Source organism: Hyposmocoma kahamanoa, unplaced genomic scaffold (assembly GCF_003589595.1).
Source record: "Hyposmocoma kahamanoa isolate Upper Pololo Valley unplaced genomic scaffold, ASM358959v1 100021, whole genome shotgun sequence".
Lineage (NCBI taxonomy): Eukaryota > Metazoa > Arthropoda > Insecta > Lepidoptera > Cosmopterigidae > Hyposmocoma > Hyposmocoma kahamanoa.
The window spans coordinates 5,350,740-5,367,743 of NW_020653200.1; the positions used below are offsets into that span (position 1 = coordinate 5,350,740).

At 33.7% G+C, this 17,004-nt stretch overlaps 2 protein-coding genes across 3 annotated transcripts; one reads left to right on the forward strand and one right to left on the reverse strand.

Annotated features, from left to right (window-relative positions):
* Nucleotides 1–336: 336 nt before the first annotated feature.
* On the reverse strand, nt 337–1,689 carry LOC113228726. Of its 2 annotated transcripts, XM_026462096.1 has the most exons (3): nt 1,609–1,689; nt 1,185–1,375; nt 337–864 (listed from the first exon to the last, which is right to left on the reverse strand). In XM_026462096.1, the coding sequence occupies exons 1-3, from the start codon at nt 1,624–1,626 to the stop codon at nt 609–611; spliced, it is 465 nt and encodes a 154-aa protein (XP_026317881.1). In that variant the 5' UTR covers nt 1,627–1,689; the 3' UTR covers nt 337–608. The 2 variants fall into 2 exon arrangements, with proteins under 2 accessions (XP_026317881.1, XP_026317877.1); XM_026462092.1 differs by lacking the exon at nt 1,609–1,689 and having other exon boundaries at nt 1,185–1,479.
* Nucleotides 1,690–8,268: 6,579 nt separating this feature from the next.
* LOC113228102 (peptidoglycan-recognition protein 2-like) lies at nt 8,269–16,930 on the forward strand. Its single transcript, XM_026461248.1, has 5 exons — nt 8,269–8,399; nt 11,512–11,724; nt 12,641–12,822; nt 15,715–15,853; nt 16,346–16,930. The coding sequence occupies exons 1-5, from the start codon at nt 8,378–8,380 to the stop codon at nt 16,537–16,539; spliced, it is 750 nt and encodes a 249-aa protein (XP_026317033.1). The 5' UTR covers nt 8,269–8,377; the 3' UTR covers nt 16,540–16,930.
* Nucleotides 16,931–17,004: the final 74 nt, after the last annotated feature.

Here is a 17,004-nt window from a genome sequence, read left to right on the forward strand (position 1 = left end):
AACAGCTACGTAAATTCGTTATAAAATTCGCACGGCTTTATGATTGCAGTCATTCAACGTTCGCCCTGCCCTTTATTCAAAATATCGAAATTAATAAAGTGAAACATATTTGAAACAGTTTCTTTTGAAAGAAAAATCTGATTTCCTTTAGCTAGGGAATGAATTGAATATCATCTCATCATCATATCATCATAGATTTTTCCTATGTTTATGCGTAACATCCACCCATCACAGTTGGAAAATTCGGTGTGTATGTACATTTGAATGATACAAAATGCATATGCATAATTACACTCCGACGATTTGTAATTTTATGTGAATAGGTAGTTAGGGTGCACACTGTATGTATGTGAATGTAGAAGTCATAAATGCAATAACATAGGCCTCCCCCAAAAATTGCCACAACGACCGGCCTAGTAATGCTCGCATCCAGGGAGATTAATACTTCCTGTGTTACTAAGGACTAAGCACAATAAATAATCGCTAAGAATACAAATCCTATTGAGGTATTTGGTAATAAGCCTATTAAATATGGACTAAAGTGCTACTGAATAAAATATCTTCAGTAGACACTATCAGAACTGTACCTACTAACACTATGAGTAAACTTATTTCCCATGAAATTTTTTAACGACATATGAAGGGGCGCGGGAGTCATGTTTCACCCATCCTGGAGGTGGTTTCGGAACAGGAACCCATTCTTTCACTACGACGGGTCCCCACATTCTCTTCCATACAGCTATGTACACTTTTTTCTCTTGCCATGTCTTTACCCAGCGCGGCCTCCATACGATCTTCTTGGTCCAGAAACCTTTAAATGTAGGATCCATGTGCCCGTGGTGATGATCGTGTGAAGAACGTTCGCTGTGAAAATATATATGATCGAATTTTTTTAGACGTTTAGAAATAAATATTATACAATGTTGCAATGAGTAGATACACACACATACATACACATATATACATACACATATATACATTACACTCGTAAACGTCTTAAATCTCGATATTCCCGATATTCAAAAATCTCGGGAATATCGAGTCTCGTAGTACTTATTTTAACGAGTTGGCAAACATGTAAACTTTTGAGAACCAGAATTTCATAGAGTTTGTTTAGAAATCCAGTAGGAAGATCTAGTGTAAGAAAGAATTATATTTTCTATATCGAAATAATAAAGGCTTACATGACAGGATCCAATTGCAGAACATCATGTCCGTTTGTTGGAAGGTCACTCGGTTTATTGGTTGGTGTATGAAATTCGCTCCCTTCGTTGAAAACTGGACTCCATACTAACGATGTATTAGTTTCAGGTCTAGCCTCTTGGGCTACAGATTTACTTAATACAACAGAGAGGCATAGAAACCCCAGAAATACCTGAAAGGTACAAACGAAAATATTACAAAAAACATGAAATAAAAAGAATCGCATATCAACTGGCTCAATAGCTTGTTTGTTTCTTGTAGCTTACAATAAAAAACCGGGCTAAGGGAAATAATTTTACAATTTTTATGAGTATGATAAATCTTTTGAATGATTAAATCACATAGTACTTTCCCATTGCATGTAAAATAAGAAACTGTATCTGGGATTGATTTATAAATACTAACCGCAACTTTAGTGTGCATATTAAATCCCACGTTATTGTGACGTAGTAAAGACGAGCCGGTGAAAAATTTATTGGTCCTAAATAACCGTAAGGCGGTTAAGTACTGATGATACAATGTGGTCAATAAATCCTTTTATAGGTAAATCACATTTACAAGCCGATCTGGGCTGTCCATGTTTAGTTTTACGGGGACCGAGAACAAAGTTAGTCATCGACGCGACGTTCGTTATGTGACTAATAGTCCACTTGTTTAGGTACTTAACTAAATGTAAACAATCTTGATACATCTTTTTATTGGAATATATACTGTACAAACCAATATTATACAAATAGGCATGGAATTTCATATGAAGCTAGGTATTTGTATTTTGTTTTTGAAGGTAAGTAAAAATAATTTTATAAATGTATATTTCATTAAATAGACATCTCAAGATTGTTCACATTTAGTTAAGTTTTTAAACTAATGGACTAAAGTTAAGCTTTACAAACTGCTAATTTGAATTATTATTTAGCTATAGTATATTCACAATGTACAGGGTTATTTGTAAAATACTAACAACGTCTCAGGACAATTCTACTGACAATACAAACAACAGCTTTTGTTACCATGACTTAATAATTTATCACATTTTACTTTCGAACAGAAACGATGATAACTCTGTGCAAAACGCTTGCCCGTATGAACTTACTACTTTACTACCAAACACAGATCTAAAAGTATCAGATAGTGCAATAAAAAGTAAAAGTTTATTTTTGTAAATTTATTATGTTACGTAAAAAATATTATGTAAAAAATCACAAGTTTTACAAACAGAACTCCCAATAGACACAGAGAACTCCCAAATACAAAGTGTATTTGGGAGTTCTCTGTGTCTATTTTGTTAGGAACGTAAAATAATAAAGCTAATAAATAACTAATAAAAAAAAAATCTTATTTCATCGTCAAATTAATGGTAGATACATTTCCAATAAAACAATAATGAAGGCAAATAATCATTAGTAAGCACCTACACAAATGACAAATGCTCAATATTTCGTTATATAAATCTGTTGTATACTAGATAGTAGATACTCATACTTTCCAGTGAAGCAAAGAAAACATACTACTGCTAAAGATTTTTCATATCGGAATCACTTTTCAGCGAATACGAAAATCTACATTTTGTGAATCAAAAACAAAAAATCATCTGCTTATAGGTAAAACCACATAAGTGACATTTTTCACAAAAAGTCTCCAAATTGTATACCTATTGTTAGATAATTACAATCATTCTGCAGATAAAACTTTTATTGAGTTTATAGGTTTTTTATTATTGAGTTCCACGTGCAGAAAGATAGTGATTTTCTTACCATAGCTATATAAGTTAACGACATTTTGTGGAAAATGTCATTTATACGGTTTTATCTTTAAACAGACGAATTATGTTTATAGAATTACATTTTCATTTTCTTAAGAATGAAAACATACAAATTCAAATATTCTTGTAAAAATACACTTTGTAAATTTTGCCTTCAAAGTCAATTTAATTACTCGGTTTGTGATGTTGGTAATTTCTGATTTTATATCGACGCCGGAAAGCGATCTTGTCGTATCTCGAAAAATAGGACTCTACACCAGGGCCGAAAAATTATTTCAAGTAGAAAGTCAATTTTAAAGTATGATTATATACATCATACTTTAAAATTGATTTTCTACTAATTCAATAAGAAATAATTTTTTGAAATACTTTTTCGGCCCTGGTGTAAAGGTCTATTTTTCGAGATACGACAAGATCGCTTACCGGCGTCGATATATTGTTTGCTGAGGAAAAAATCTTCCTAAGACCACAGATGACAAATGTAGGTGAAAGTAGACATTTTATCAACATAACCGTTCTTCCTCATGCAGATGATTTTAATACGAATATAGTTTTATTTTTGACTAACACGAATGGGTAATCTAAATCAATAAAAAATACACATTTTTGCACAGCCCAAAGACATGTCTGTGAATATCACATTGAATTCTATACGTAGTAATCTTCTAATTAGATGTTGTTTTAGACAACATGAGTTTCATTACATTTCTTATCTATCTCATAGGTACTCTTCATGTACTCTTAGTATAATAAAGTCACAGTAGGTAAAGTGCAGGGATGGTGTGGGTAAAAAAACCAAAACTCAATGTGAAATGGTTGTACGGAAATTGGTATAATTCCAAACTTATTACATATTTTGATGTCAATATGTCGATGTTAGACGAAAAAAAAGCAACCTTACCAAATACTCACCTTGTAATCCTGTGGATTATCATACATAAGGATGTACATTATGATTTGATGTTTATGAAAATCTATTTAAGTATATACGATCTTAATGATTTTTTGTATAGATATATTTCAATACAATTCATTTCAAGCTAATCGATTCAATAGAAAGTCAAATCGTATCGTTTGGATTAAAAGGTAATAAACTTGAAACACAACACGTATTTAGTTATAAAATTTTAACCGATTTAAACCCGCGTTAACAAAGTTAAAAACCCGGGCGCCAATCTCTGCACATGTGTGATTAATCACATACTTCAAAGGTCCTTTTATCATGTGAAAGGCATAAAAATAATACCAACTACATTAAACAAATTATACAAATGTGAAATCTTACAATTCTTCTATTTAAGTATAAAAAGTTAACGAATAATTTCGTTCGCAAAATATTTAAACCACTCTCCTGAAAAGTTGTAATTTTGCAGATGTGGCCTTATTAAGCCCTTGGTTTAATAATTAAATAAATACTTATTATACTAAGGATTAAGCATTTATTTAATTAAAATATTACCTATATTATTTTTATAAGATAATAACACTTATCAGTGGACTAACAACGCTCTAGTTCATTCATACAAAAAAGTACTTATGAACACGACTAATTACACAAAAAAGCGACCAACAATTTACCAGACATGTATTTGACCATACAATTAAATTTGAATTCAGCGCACACATACCTAAACTACATCGTCCATATAAATATCCGCATTATTTTCGAGCGAAGGTACAAGTTCCAAAGGAAGTGTTGTAAAGGAAGAAATTCGTATCACACGGCGTGCCCACCGTTATGTAACGAGAGGAAAGTATGCAACGCATCACGTAATATTACGCACTATTACTTACATTGTATTGTATGTAGGTTTATTGGAATTTATAAGTAGGTGGACATGGCGCTTGATGTGTTACGGAATTTCTATAGTAGGGTTCTTAAAGGGTTTGAGCTAAAAGCTCATTCTACATGAATAAAAACTAAATAAGTGTTTACAATCTCGTGTCAAATAGTCTTATTTTTATATAAAATCCTTTATTAAACAACATTTATTTTACTTATCTGCTCTCAGATTTTTTTCTCATAGCAGTAGGGTTAGCACGAAAGAGCGCAACTTGCGCGAAAGCGACATAAAACGCGAAATACTCTACTCACAAAGAGATTTTGCGCTTTATGTCGCTGTCGCGCGAGTCGCGCCCTACCGTGCTAGCCAACTGGTAACCAAATTAAATCTGCGAAGTAATAAAGGTTAACCATTTGTATTTATACAGTCAAGTTGAGATTAAGCTTTAATTTTTGGACCTTAGACCGTTATTGTCACAAGCTGCGCAGTTGAATTAAGCTTAAATGTCAAGCTTGAAGTGCTTTTGTCCCTATACAAAAAAAAGGTGGCTGTGCAAAGACGTCATTTGTACACAGAGTGTAATCGTTAAGTGTGCCCAGACGATAATTCCTTAAATATCAAAAAGCTAACTGATATCAAAAGTAAGTACAGTCAAGACCACATCAAGCTTGACACTTTAGTACTTTGGACCGTTGTTATCGTAAGCGACAAAGAGTTGGAGTTAAGTCTCGAGTGTCAAGCTTGACGTGCTCTTAACCCTGTATGTTACGTAATGAGTAAAACGACATCAATAACTTTTTAAAAATAAAACTGCAAATAGCCATAATTATTTTCGTGTCGTGCGCCTGGTGGTAAGCTACACGCCTATCCATAACAGATGCAGGCACTGCCACTGCTACCGTCAACCTGAGACATAAGTTGACAAGTCCCATGTGCCTGTAATTTCACCATTACCCTTACCCTTCTAAACTGGAATGCAGTAATGCTCACATTACTGCTTGTCGGCAGAAATAGGTAAGGTGGCAGTACTTCCCTGGACGAACTCTTTCGCAAAGAGCTCTATTGCTACGAAATACATATATTTAATATGACATTCGTCGAGAGGCTTTATACTTTTGCTATAAGCGAATGCACCGTGCTTATGAATTGCGACAATTTAGAATTTTAACTTAAGAATTGTTGATCGTCGCAAGTGCAATGTAAAAATTATGGAAACTCGAATACAGTCGCGTCCAAAAGAATAAGTATAGGTACTCTAATTTTCAACGCCCTGTCGATAAATAGAAGACACTTATGAAGAAGCGTTTGTATTTTACCAATTTGTCTCGTGAACCTAAATTATGATAATCAAAAGTATCTAAATATTAGTATGTAAACGATGTTTTGAGTAGTATTGTAGCAGATAAATCAAAATATTTTACACAAGTAGGTATTCAAGTAAAATAGAACCTAAGTTATTGATTTGTTAGAATAATAAGTTAAATGGAAATTTAGCCGCTTTATATTTTTGACAACTGAGTAAAGTTAACGTCTTAACGTTTACAACTCGTAATATTTTGAATTGAACGGAGAATACACCCTCGAAATCCTTAAAGAATGAATTGTACTACTAATTCAGAAAATTTATCATGTATTGGCATAAATTATTACTTTATAGATAGAAAATACGATTACGACCTACTTCATATTATTCACCATTTAGAGATCATCGTCATCACTTCAGGGAAGACGTCCACTACTGAACATAGGCGAAGAAATCAGGCATATAACACCAGAAATATACATAAACTAGTAACAAATAAAATCAGTTTAGTAAAAAATTTAAAACAAGGCATACATTACTAATTGTATCTGGAAACGATATGCATGCAAGCAAAAACAGAAAATTACTTTGAAAATCACACTTGTTATAAACTCAAAAAATTTATGGATTCAAATTTAAATGAACAATTATTTTCATAAAAATCATAATGATAAACTTTTTGTATTATTATAATAATTATGTACGTGTATAATTTAAGTTTCTATTTCTTTTAATTTGACTTACTTAAAGGCTTAAGGCTTTTTAATGTACTTTATTGTCTAGGTGAATATGTATCTTGAATTTTTTTTAAATTTATTAAGACCCATTTTGCCTTTCAATATGAGCGCCATTAAATGTTTTAATTATATGTGTAATCATCAGACCGAACGAAATTAATTTAAGGTAAAATGCCAATTATTAATTATTCTAAAAAACTTTGCGACGACATCAAACTTTTTGAAAATAGTGTCAAACCTTCGATCTGATTGAAGGGCCAAACTGTTTAAATGTAGTTTTATTTCAGAAAAGTCGTAAAAAATTTTAATATATTCTAAGATGAAATCTGGCCAACATAATCGATCATAGATATTTTTATTTGCGGACATCATAATATAGAGTGTTTTTAAAATGTTTTTATCTTAAAACACTCTCTAAATATATAAATAAATAAGTAACACTTTCGTTCGTTTGGCCTGGTCGTTCTGATAAAAGCTATTAAAGAAATGAAAACTATTATCCTTTACGTCTACGTAAAATACTAAATACATGAAAGCCTGTCATTTTTACAAAAATGAATTGTGAATGTGTCTAAGGTAAGGTGTTTTTTGTTGAGTAAATTTTTTTTTGGTAACTAATATTGTATCACACTAATAAATATGATTTATCGGTGGATAATAAAATATAATAAATAAAATTTAACAGTATTTAGTAGGAATAGATTTCCTTGTAAACGAGTTAGTCCAGGGAACCTTACCTATTTCTGCCGCCAAGCAGTGCAATGCTTTTCAACTTATGTCTTTAGGGTGACAGTCGCAGTGGCAGTGCCTTGCAGATCTTTGCGATTTAAAGCTCTGAGCGACACTGCAACTGTTGGAAACAGGCGTGTGTGTGCTGCTTATCACCAGGCGTACGACTTGTTCGTCCCATCACTTGGTATCACAATAATAATAATAAAATCAACAACAATAATAACAACACCAACACCAATACTAACATGAACACCATTGCCAACGCCAACGCCAATGCCAACACCAACACAAACACCAAAACCAACTACAAAACACCAACACCAACACAACACACTACCAATACCTACACCAACACCATCACCACCACCAACACTAACACCTTCAAGATAATATAATATATAAAAGTGAGCACGAATAAATATATACAGGAAACATCAATGTAAACCATAATTATCAGTGACTGAAAATTCCAAGTGCTCTAAACCGCAAAAAGTTTTTGAATGTCATCACAAATAATGAAGTTATTTATAATTACAATTACACCATTTCTGTTATTGATATCACATGAAGACTGAAAATATAAATGAAAACTGAAACCAAAATGAAGAATAGGCTGTATGGCTTTATGCCAAAGCCGTTGAAACTATAGTCACTTACACAAAAAAAAAAAAACAATAAAAAAACATAAAGTCATTGTCAAAACATTTCCGTCTATTTTGTTAATGTTTCTCCATAATTTTCTTTGGTTACAACCTACTTAAACGTGTATTAAAAATTTCTTAAAAGTGTATTGAATGACACTTTTATACGAAAATGTACGTGCAAAGCTAGACGTATAAATGAGCCTGATAATACAATGCAACCGTTGATAACAGTAGGTAAGTAACCTTTATCAGCAGTACATTGTTCAAGAAATAAACATTTCCCATTTGCTCCTGTTCCGTCGAGCATATCTTTGCAGTTTGTGATTCCGTCGTCATTGTGTGAACAGTTAACAAGCATAAAAATGAACTTACTATGAACATTTTCCTAATAAAACCCTATGGCGTGCTCAGTTGTAAAGAATATTAATCAGGGTCAGCATACATTTGTTATTAATTGTTTCAATGATTATTGAATTTTACGCCAGTACTATATTCCTGATTGCATTTGATTTTTTTCTGTAAAGTTACTTCAATATACATTCAATTGCTAGGAGTTAAAAGCACTTAAGTACTACACATTTTTATTATTTTTCGTTTGACAATCTATTTAAATCATTTGGGCATAATTGATTTGTCGGTTTCGTGAAAAAACCTTGTTAACTAAAAAAAAATTGTGAATGAACTGTTTCTGGTGATTTTATTTCATTGTATTGGAGAAAAAATGTTGTCAGTAAAAGAAAGACAAATTCAAATTTTTTTCATACAATAAATAGCATTCTTTTGTTAGTTATTATTGTAATGTAAATTCTTACCAAAATATTGACACAAAATATTATTAAATTGTGTAGTGTGTTTGTTTGTTATTTAGATTTTTTAATGTTTTTATATACTGCCAAATTATGGGCCAAATTTATATATTTCCATATAACATTATGCAGGAAGTAAGAGATTTATTTTCATTTAAAACAACATTCACTACATGTTTATGTCAAAAGCGTGTAAAAAAATTGGTGTCTTTATAAAGACGTCATCATTACTAAAATAGTTTCTACCTTGTATTGAAAATATTTATTTTGAAATATTCAAAACAAAATAAGGGCCACCACTATTTTTTTGGTAAAAATACTTTTTGTGTTAATTGCTGTGCCAGGGGTTTTTAAATTTAATAAAACAACAATTTCTACATTAAATCACATTAACTTTAATGTGATTTAAGATATAGTTAATGAATAAATTAAAATTTCCAGAATAATCATGATTTGCAAGAAAAATTAAGACTAAAATCACAAAGTGTACACAATTTTTTTCTTTGTTTAATATTGGACATTCTTCCTCTTTTAAAACACATTGTTTGATCTCCTAAACATGCTCTCAGTAGGGTGTCTGACATTTTCTTCTGGAATCTTCTCCCAACAATTTTAATTAGTTCAATTGGCTAATATTGGGTGTGTTGGATTTTAGTCCGGGCAATTGGATGCCCATGGTAAAACCCAAACGTTTGGCTTCCTGCAGGACTGATATGGTCACCCAAGCTGTGTTGTCCTGTCAGTCCTGGCGGTCGTTATCCTTGTGTTGTTGTCCTGCTTTAGGATGAAACCGTCACACACTCGGTGCGAAAGTGGAATAACATGAAGGATGACAACATGTTCGATGTGACTTTGCATTGTTACATTGAACTCTCAGTTAGTAAAATTAGCTCGGTCTTGCCTTGCAAACAAATTCCTCCATAAACCTTGACACTGGGCTACCAAATCTGTCATGCTTACACATAAAATTCCAAAAACAACCATAACAATCCATAAACTCATGTTGAATTGATCTGAAACAAAATCAAATAAATTAACAAATATACCCACTTGACAATGCGGGATACAATTTTTTTTTCAACCCTCCCTCTACAATATTACTGCCTCCACCTTTTGTTATCATTAACTTAACCAGTTATTCTCATAATGACATTTATTGAAATCAGTTTTGTCAACATGAGTGAACATAAATCAGTGTTATATCAACATAAAACGCAATAGTACCTGTGGCCCTTATTTTGTTTTGAGTATACAATCTTTATTTTAGTCTAAGTGTTCTTTCTCAGACTACCATATACTTATATCAAAATTGCAAGAACTCTTATTATTAAATTAATCATTTTTATAAAACTGTTGGTGCATTTAATGAAACAAAGTTATTGTGCTCGCCTTTAAATGAAAGACTAAAATATACACTCAGGCAACAGTGCATTGAATAACTATAGCAATTAATGTACTCATAAATAAAGTATTAGTAGTTAATAATATCCTCCCACTTTATTCTCAAATGGAGTTCCCGCGTCCGATCCAATGCGTCAGCAATGGACAATGAACTTATCTAAGTTGCTGCAAGTCTGCGTATATTTTTGATAGACTTGTGATTGTACAATACAATTTATTGCCGACTCTATTATACCACCACGTTGCTTGCCCAGTTTACTGATAAGAACAAAAATGAAAGTTAAAGTGGATAATGTCGCAATGCGTTTAATTGGGTCTCGATGCCCCCCGTTACTCAGTTCCCGGCTTGACCTGGTACGCGCGTAGATAAACTTCTGTAAAATCTACAAGGTCTTAATGGTCGTAACTATCAAGATGACATTAGATTTTAACTTTACGTAACAACTAAGTATAAACAGTGTTATTCTTAATGTTCTTATTGATGTTACAAGTAGTTTTTGTAACTAACACTGATATGGACTATGTCTGAAATAAACTTTTTGAATTTGAATTAAACTTGAATTTAAGAATGTGTGACGCCATCCATTACTAATAGTATTTTGAGCTAGTGTACATTTTTATGTACACCATCCATTACCTATAGCTTGGACTGGGTTGCAAAAAATGCCGATTATAATTTTTTTTCTAACAGAAATGTATCCTTTGATTAACATTTCAATGAACATAATCATATGAAACATTTGGAAAATATTATTATTCAGTAATTTGTTGGCACGCTAGTACATGGGTATCAGTTTCAATCACATGTGGTCAGGCGCAGTGCGTTCGTGAATCTCCTAGTAGCAAGTATTAACTCGGAACGATATGTGGCCGTAAAAAACCGTTAACCATCATTATGATGGAATTTGCGCTGAATACTTGTAATATCTGTTTTAATAAATACTTTTGTGATTAATGTTGCTTCGGGTGGTTATTATAAATTAGTCAAGAATTTGTTTTGCATAGTTCTAATACGTGATTTTTGTTACTGCTATTGTTAGGCAACTACGACACTAAAATCCACTTTTATACGACATGGAATTTTCACAACACTTATGAGTAGGGAGATCAGATTATTTAAGAAGAGTATTAATTTCTAGATCACGAATCGCGTCACAGCTCACACCACACGGATAATGAGACGCCGCAAGCGACAGAGGACACGCCGCTCTTGCGCAGGTTCCCTCCGCTGCCTCCTGGTGTTCACCACACAGCGACCCATTTCACTACGGCTGTCGTCAGCTTACTTCTGATCATACTTATATCTGGAGTCGTCATTGGCGTTTATTTACTCATAGTGCAGAATAATTCGGGTAAGTGTATGATTTCTTATTGACAGGTTTTGTTTCCGCCTACAGGTCCGCTTACCAATTCGCAGTCACTTTATTAATGAAATATATTCTGATGAGAAATAATATGAATATATTATATTTTTGGAAATTTATACTTGTTTGAAGGTGCTTTAGATAATTTGTCAAAATCAACATGCAGCAAAAATTTTTTTAGGATCTTTATTTTTTCAAGAGGCTTTTGTTCCAATGAACACATTTCGAACAATCCGGAACGTAGTTTCAAAGCGATAACTAGATCGTGTCTCTTAATTTTGTGCTCAGCAAACTAGGGAGAGTAGGCTGGATAGCCTACACTCCCTCGATCTAATGCAATTAATTTGATTATTTTTATTTACACATAATACTTAATTATACATTTATAAACGAGAATAATATAATAAAAACCGAATGAAACCAATCTGTATTTATTTTATAATATATTATTTTATATATTGATTGGTTTCATTCAGTTTAAAAAAAAATCAAATCATGTTTTCTCAATTCCAAATTTTTTATCAAACATCTTCCATTATTACATTATTCTATTAACACTTATGAAGATATATTGTCTAGCGTACAATAAAACAACAAGCAGAAACAAAAACGGTGTAACCAGTCGGGGTTTAGTCCACAAGGACAAAATTCAATCAGTTTTTATAAAATATTTAAATTAGTGTAAAAAACTGATTAAATGAAAGATAATTAAAGATAATACCTGAATATTACAACAGCCTGTACACTCGTCTGCGAATAACGCTACATAATGTGCAAATGACTTAGTCATTGATATTAAGAATGGGTCTAATATCCGAGTGGTCCTGGAATACTGCCTTGGTGCACTTCATATATCGAATAACATTAGTCTTGGTGTTAAAATGGGATGTAAATTATTTTCCAGAAAATATCCTCCCGCCATTGACCTCGCCTCTGCAGTTTGTAAGCCGGTCGCAATGGGACACCTCAAAGCGGCCCTTCCTTGCCATGTCGCCCTCTAAAGCTCGTCACGTTATCGTCGTGCAGACTGACACCGAATCTTGTCACTCAACGCAGTCCTGCGCAGCTCTCTTGCAGACTTTACAAGTATTTATACATATCAATAATTTTAAGAGATAGATCTTACAGATAGTCAATTCTAGCCTTGTCCAGCTGCTATATATACCAACTGTACTTCCTACTGTCGGGAAATGGCGGTACTGAAACCTTAGAAGACGATCTTTATTATTTATCGCCAACTGTACGATGATTCAAAAACAATTGCGTGTCAGTGAAGTACATAAACACACTCATCTGTGGAAATTCACCAACTCGCATTGGGAGTTCATTTCAGGGAGACCCGTACGGGACATGGTTACGACTTAAGTAAGGTTGATTAATTGTTGGCCATTGTCGCCACATCACAAATTGTGTCATTGCGAAGTTAATGCGTCATGTTTTATATGTACATAAAATTATTTATCCTTAAGTTTTAGTTTTGCAGGGCACATTATTTTTTAATTTATTATTCAACTTTGTTTATTTACATACGTTTTACGTCCAATTATGTTTATATTTTTACATCGAATGATGAGATTACAAAAGGTTACTGCCAAATTTTTGTATAATTTATAAAAAATTAAGACTAAGGCTGACATTATATTATGAATCGAACTTTTGAATTCGACTAAGCAAAGATGGTGAGCTAAGCAAGTTCACAAAAACGTACTTTGCCGAAGTTTAAGCTAGAAATTCCAACGTAAACTTAAATTTAGTTTATTTTTTAGTAGCAGTAGAGTTCCTTGTGAAAGAGTTCGTCCAGGGAAGTGACTGCAACCTTACCTATTTCTGCCGCCAAGCAGTAATGTAAGCATTACTGTGGTTTTGAAGGGTAAGGGTGCACGAGTGAAATTACAGAATTTACAATGAAATTACATGGGGCTTGACAACTAATGCCTCAAAGTGACGGGCGCAGTGGCAATGCCTTCAGATCTTTGCCATTTAAAGCTCTGAATGGTACTGCAACTCTTATGGACAGGCGTGTCGCTTTCGACCAGACACACGACTTGTTCGTCTCAAGGTCCATGTGCATGTTATTTCGCCAGCACTCTTACCCTACAAACCGAAACGCTGTAATGCCCACATTACTGCTAGGCGGCAAAATTAGGAAAGGTGGCAGTCACTTCCCTGGACGAACTCTTTCACAAGGAACTCTACTGCTACTAAAAAATAAAATAAAATTGGGTTTACTCAGTAATTTCTTGCTTAGTCGAAGTCAAAGTTCGTTTTATAAAATAATGTCAGCCTTGGGGTCGTATTCTAGAACTCTACTCAATGCTCAAGTCAGGATTTGAGTATGGTTTAAAGCATTCGAAATCATACTCAAGTCCCTGCCATTAGGGTCGTATTTCCAGTGCTTGAAATCATACTCAGATCCTGACTTGAGCATTGTGTAGAGTTCTGGAATACGACCCTTAGAGTGACATTAGACGTCAACTGAAAAAAAAAAATTATTTTAAAAATGTCATAACAAGCCGATCGTAAATCCTTTTATTTGTAGAATGAACTGAACAGTTGAACATCGCGAAGGTTGTGAAACCGTGTCGTTAACAATGTAGGGATCAGTTTTCCGATCATGGTCACCGGAATTATATTACAGCAGTAACCTCGATCTTTATGTATTGATAATAATTATCTTTATTTACTTGCAATTCTTGCGTTGTGAATGTGTATGCGGTTGTTCTAAATTCAAAATTTTGATTAAACGTCGCTCTTGCTAACAAAAATTTTTTTTTTGTTATTTTTTGTGCCAAATCCTCTTCAGCCGGGAAGGGCTCTTAATGACGATACTGCATTATCGTCTATTACATCTTTATTACAAACAACTGTTACATTGAGGCTTATTTATTAGGTACATTGATTTGTAGTTTTAAATTTAATGCACAGCTAATTACAGGTAAACACTTCATGCAAAAATTGAAAGGAAGCCTTTTAACATAACTGTATATTATTATTAAAAACCAAATAAGTACCTATTGTTTTAATATTTTTCAAAAATAAAGGAAAACATTTGGACGTACACGGAAACCGTCTAAATATTTACTATTTAAGCCATTTCCACTCAGTCAGAAAAGATAAAGTTGAGGTCGCTAGGCGTTGCAAGTGTTAATAAAGTAAAAACTTGTCTTTGTTTCTTGATTTTTTTTTAAATAAATGTCGTTCGTCGTTAATCTAGGCCTATCAATGGCACATTGTTTACTTGACAAAGAGTATGTTTCTTGTGAACCGTCTTGTTTATATTTTGATTTGCGAAATAAGTACATACGAACGACGATCCAACTGTTAACATTAGGTACGCTTATTCGCCGAATATTGTACATTATGTCATATAATTAACAAGTACAAAATTTTTTTAAATGCCAAAATAATTTATAATTAATTACCTTATCATCATCAGCTTACACTGCCCTCGTAACGAAAAAAGGCACAACTATGCTTACTTTACACAGCAGTTGTACCTTTTTTCATTCCGAGGGCAGTACACGCATCCTCTGCTGGACATAAGCCTCCCCTAGAGCACGCCAACTTTCCCGGTCTTGTGGCGCCCGCATCCAGCCACTACCGGCCACCTTGCTCACCTTGGTCCGTCCATCTTGCCGCAAGGCGTCCCACACTACGTTGTCGCTATTCCAGAACAAGTCTGCTCCATCGGCGTTCAACCCTCCTGCAGACATACCCGGCCCACTGCCTGCACTGCACTTTACGTCGACACGTTAGGGATTCTGTCCCATCAGAGAAACCCCAAGTATAACTCGCTCCATCACACGCAGAGCGACCTTGAATTTGTGGACGAGACCTGTTGTTAATGTCCACGTCTCGGATGCGTAGGACATGACTTGTAGAACGCACTGGTTAAATGCCTTAGTTTTTAGGATTTGTGGGATATTTGTAAGTAATTAAGTATTGAACTTATCTTACCTTTTCCTTTTTTTTTTTCAGAGTAACAGCACGAAAAAAATACTTCCATACAATTTCGTCGTGTCATCGAATGGGGAGACATACGAAGCTTTAGGTTGGCGTCGGCGGACGTATCTATTCCCTGTGTACTCAGCCTCGTCGTTAGTCTTAGGTTTTATAGGTATGTAGCACTTTAAAACAGACGAACTACTTTGTTAGAACAATTGTAAAGTACCTTTTAAATATGTATATGGTGCCGACCACGACTGTTGCTAATGCAGGCATTTACACATCAACGAATGCTGATTTCATCTATATTAAAAAATCTTGAATAATGTACAGATCGTAATTGAATGTACATGGAAAAGCTTTTTTATTGATTTTGTGACGTTTATCATTGAACCTAATATAAAATAAACCAGTCTAGCTTAAACATACTGGAATTTTTTTCAAAGCCAAAAACCAAGCAAATATCCGCACTAAATTCCAGCATCGATGAATGCGGAGGCTAATACGGAAGCGAATATTTTAATTAACGGGGATTCTCTGCGGATGCTGATATTCGCAACAACACCGGTGCCAGCCAACCAAAGAAAATTGGCCACCGTCAAAATAGAAAGTAACAGAATACATTTAATTTAAGCATTGAGACAAAATCACTTCTAATTTTCAGGCAATTTCACTCGGATCCCACCAACAAAGGCCCAAATGGATGAAGTAAAGAACCTTTGCGCGGTATCAGTTAGCCTGCAATATTTGGAACCATCATATACTATTATCGGTAAAAGAACTAAAGAGATACCCGAGCAACTCTTTGCAAGTTTTAAGGCAATACCACAATGGGACAATTCTTTGTCTGACTCGTAAATAATAGCAAATATTGTCAAGTTACTACTTTACTTTCACTTTTTCTTCGTGTTGACAAGAGGAAATTAGTTCTTTAGAATCCCGCTACATATCGACCGTAACTAAGTAGATGATGTGCCTTATGGCCTTAATGTGCCAAATAATGACTCAGTGGAACTGCGTTGTGAGGGAGTATCTGCAAAATTAGTTCGTCTGGAAATCTAGCCTATCGTACGTAATGGACTTTGCCAATACTTGTACGACTAAAGCGCCTTTAAAAAAACATTCCCTGGTGTTATTTACCCAGTGTAATGTTATGGAAGACAAAACTAGTTGATGTTTATCGAGTTCTTAGGTTTTCGCGATTGTTACACATAGAAAATGAAACTGTTTTTCGGGATTTAAATCGCGAATATTTGAGTGAACAAATATACGCGATTAAAATCCGGAAAAATAGTTTCATTTCCTATGTGTAACAATCGCGAA

Coding starts and splice junctions, on each gene's coding strand:
- LOC113228726 (XM_026462092.1), bottom strand. CDS start 1,429: ATGCGATTCTTTTTATTTCATGTTTTTTGTAATATTTTCGTTTGTACC. Junction 865..1,184: donor CTGCAATTGGATCCTGTCAT/GTAAGCCTTTAT, acceptor ATATTTTCACAG/CGAACGTTCTTCACACGATC.
- LOC113228102 (XM_026461248.1), top strand. CDS start 8,378: ATGCAACCGTTGATAACAGTAG. Junction 8,400..11,511: donor GCAACCGTTGATAACAGTAG/GTAAGTAACCTT, acceptor ATTAATTTCTAG/ATCACGAATCGCGTCACAGC. Junction 11,725..12,640: donor CATAGTGCAGAATAATTCGG/GTAAGTGTATGA, acceptor ATTATTTTCCAG/AAAATATCCTCCCGCCATTG.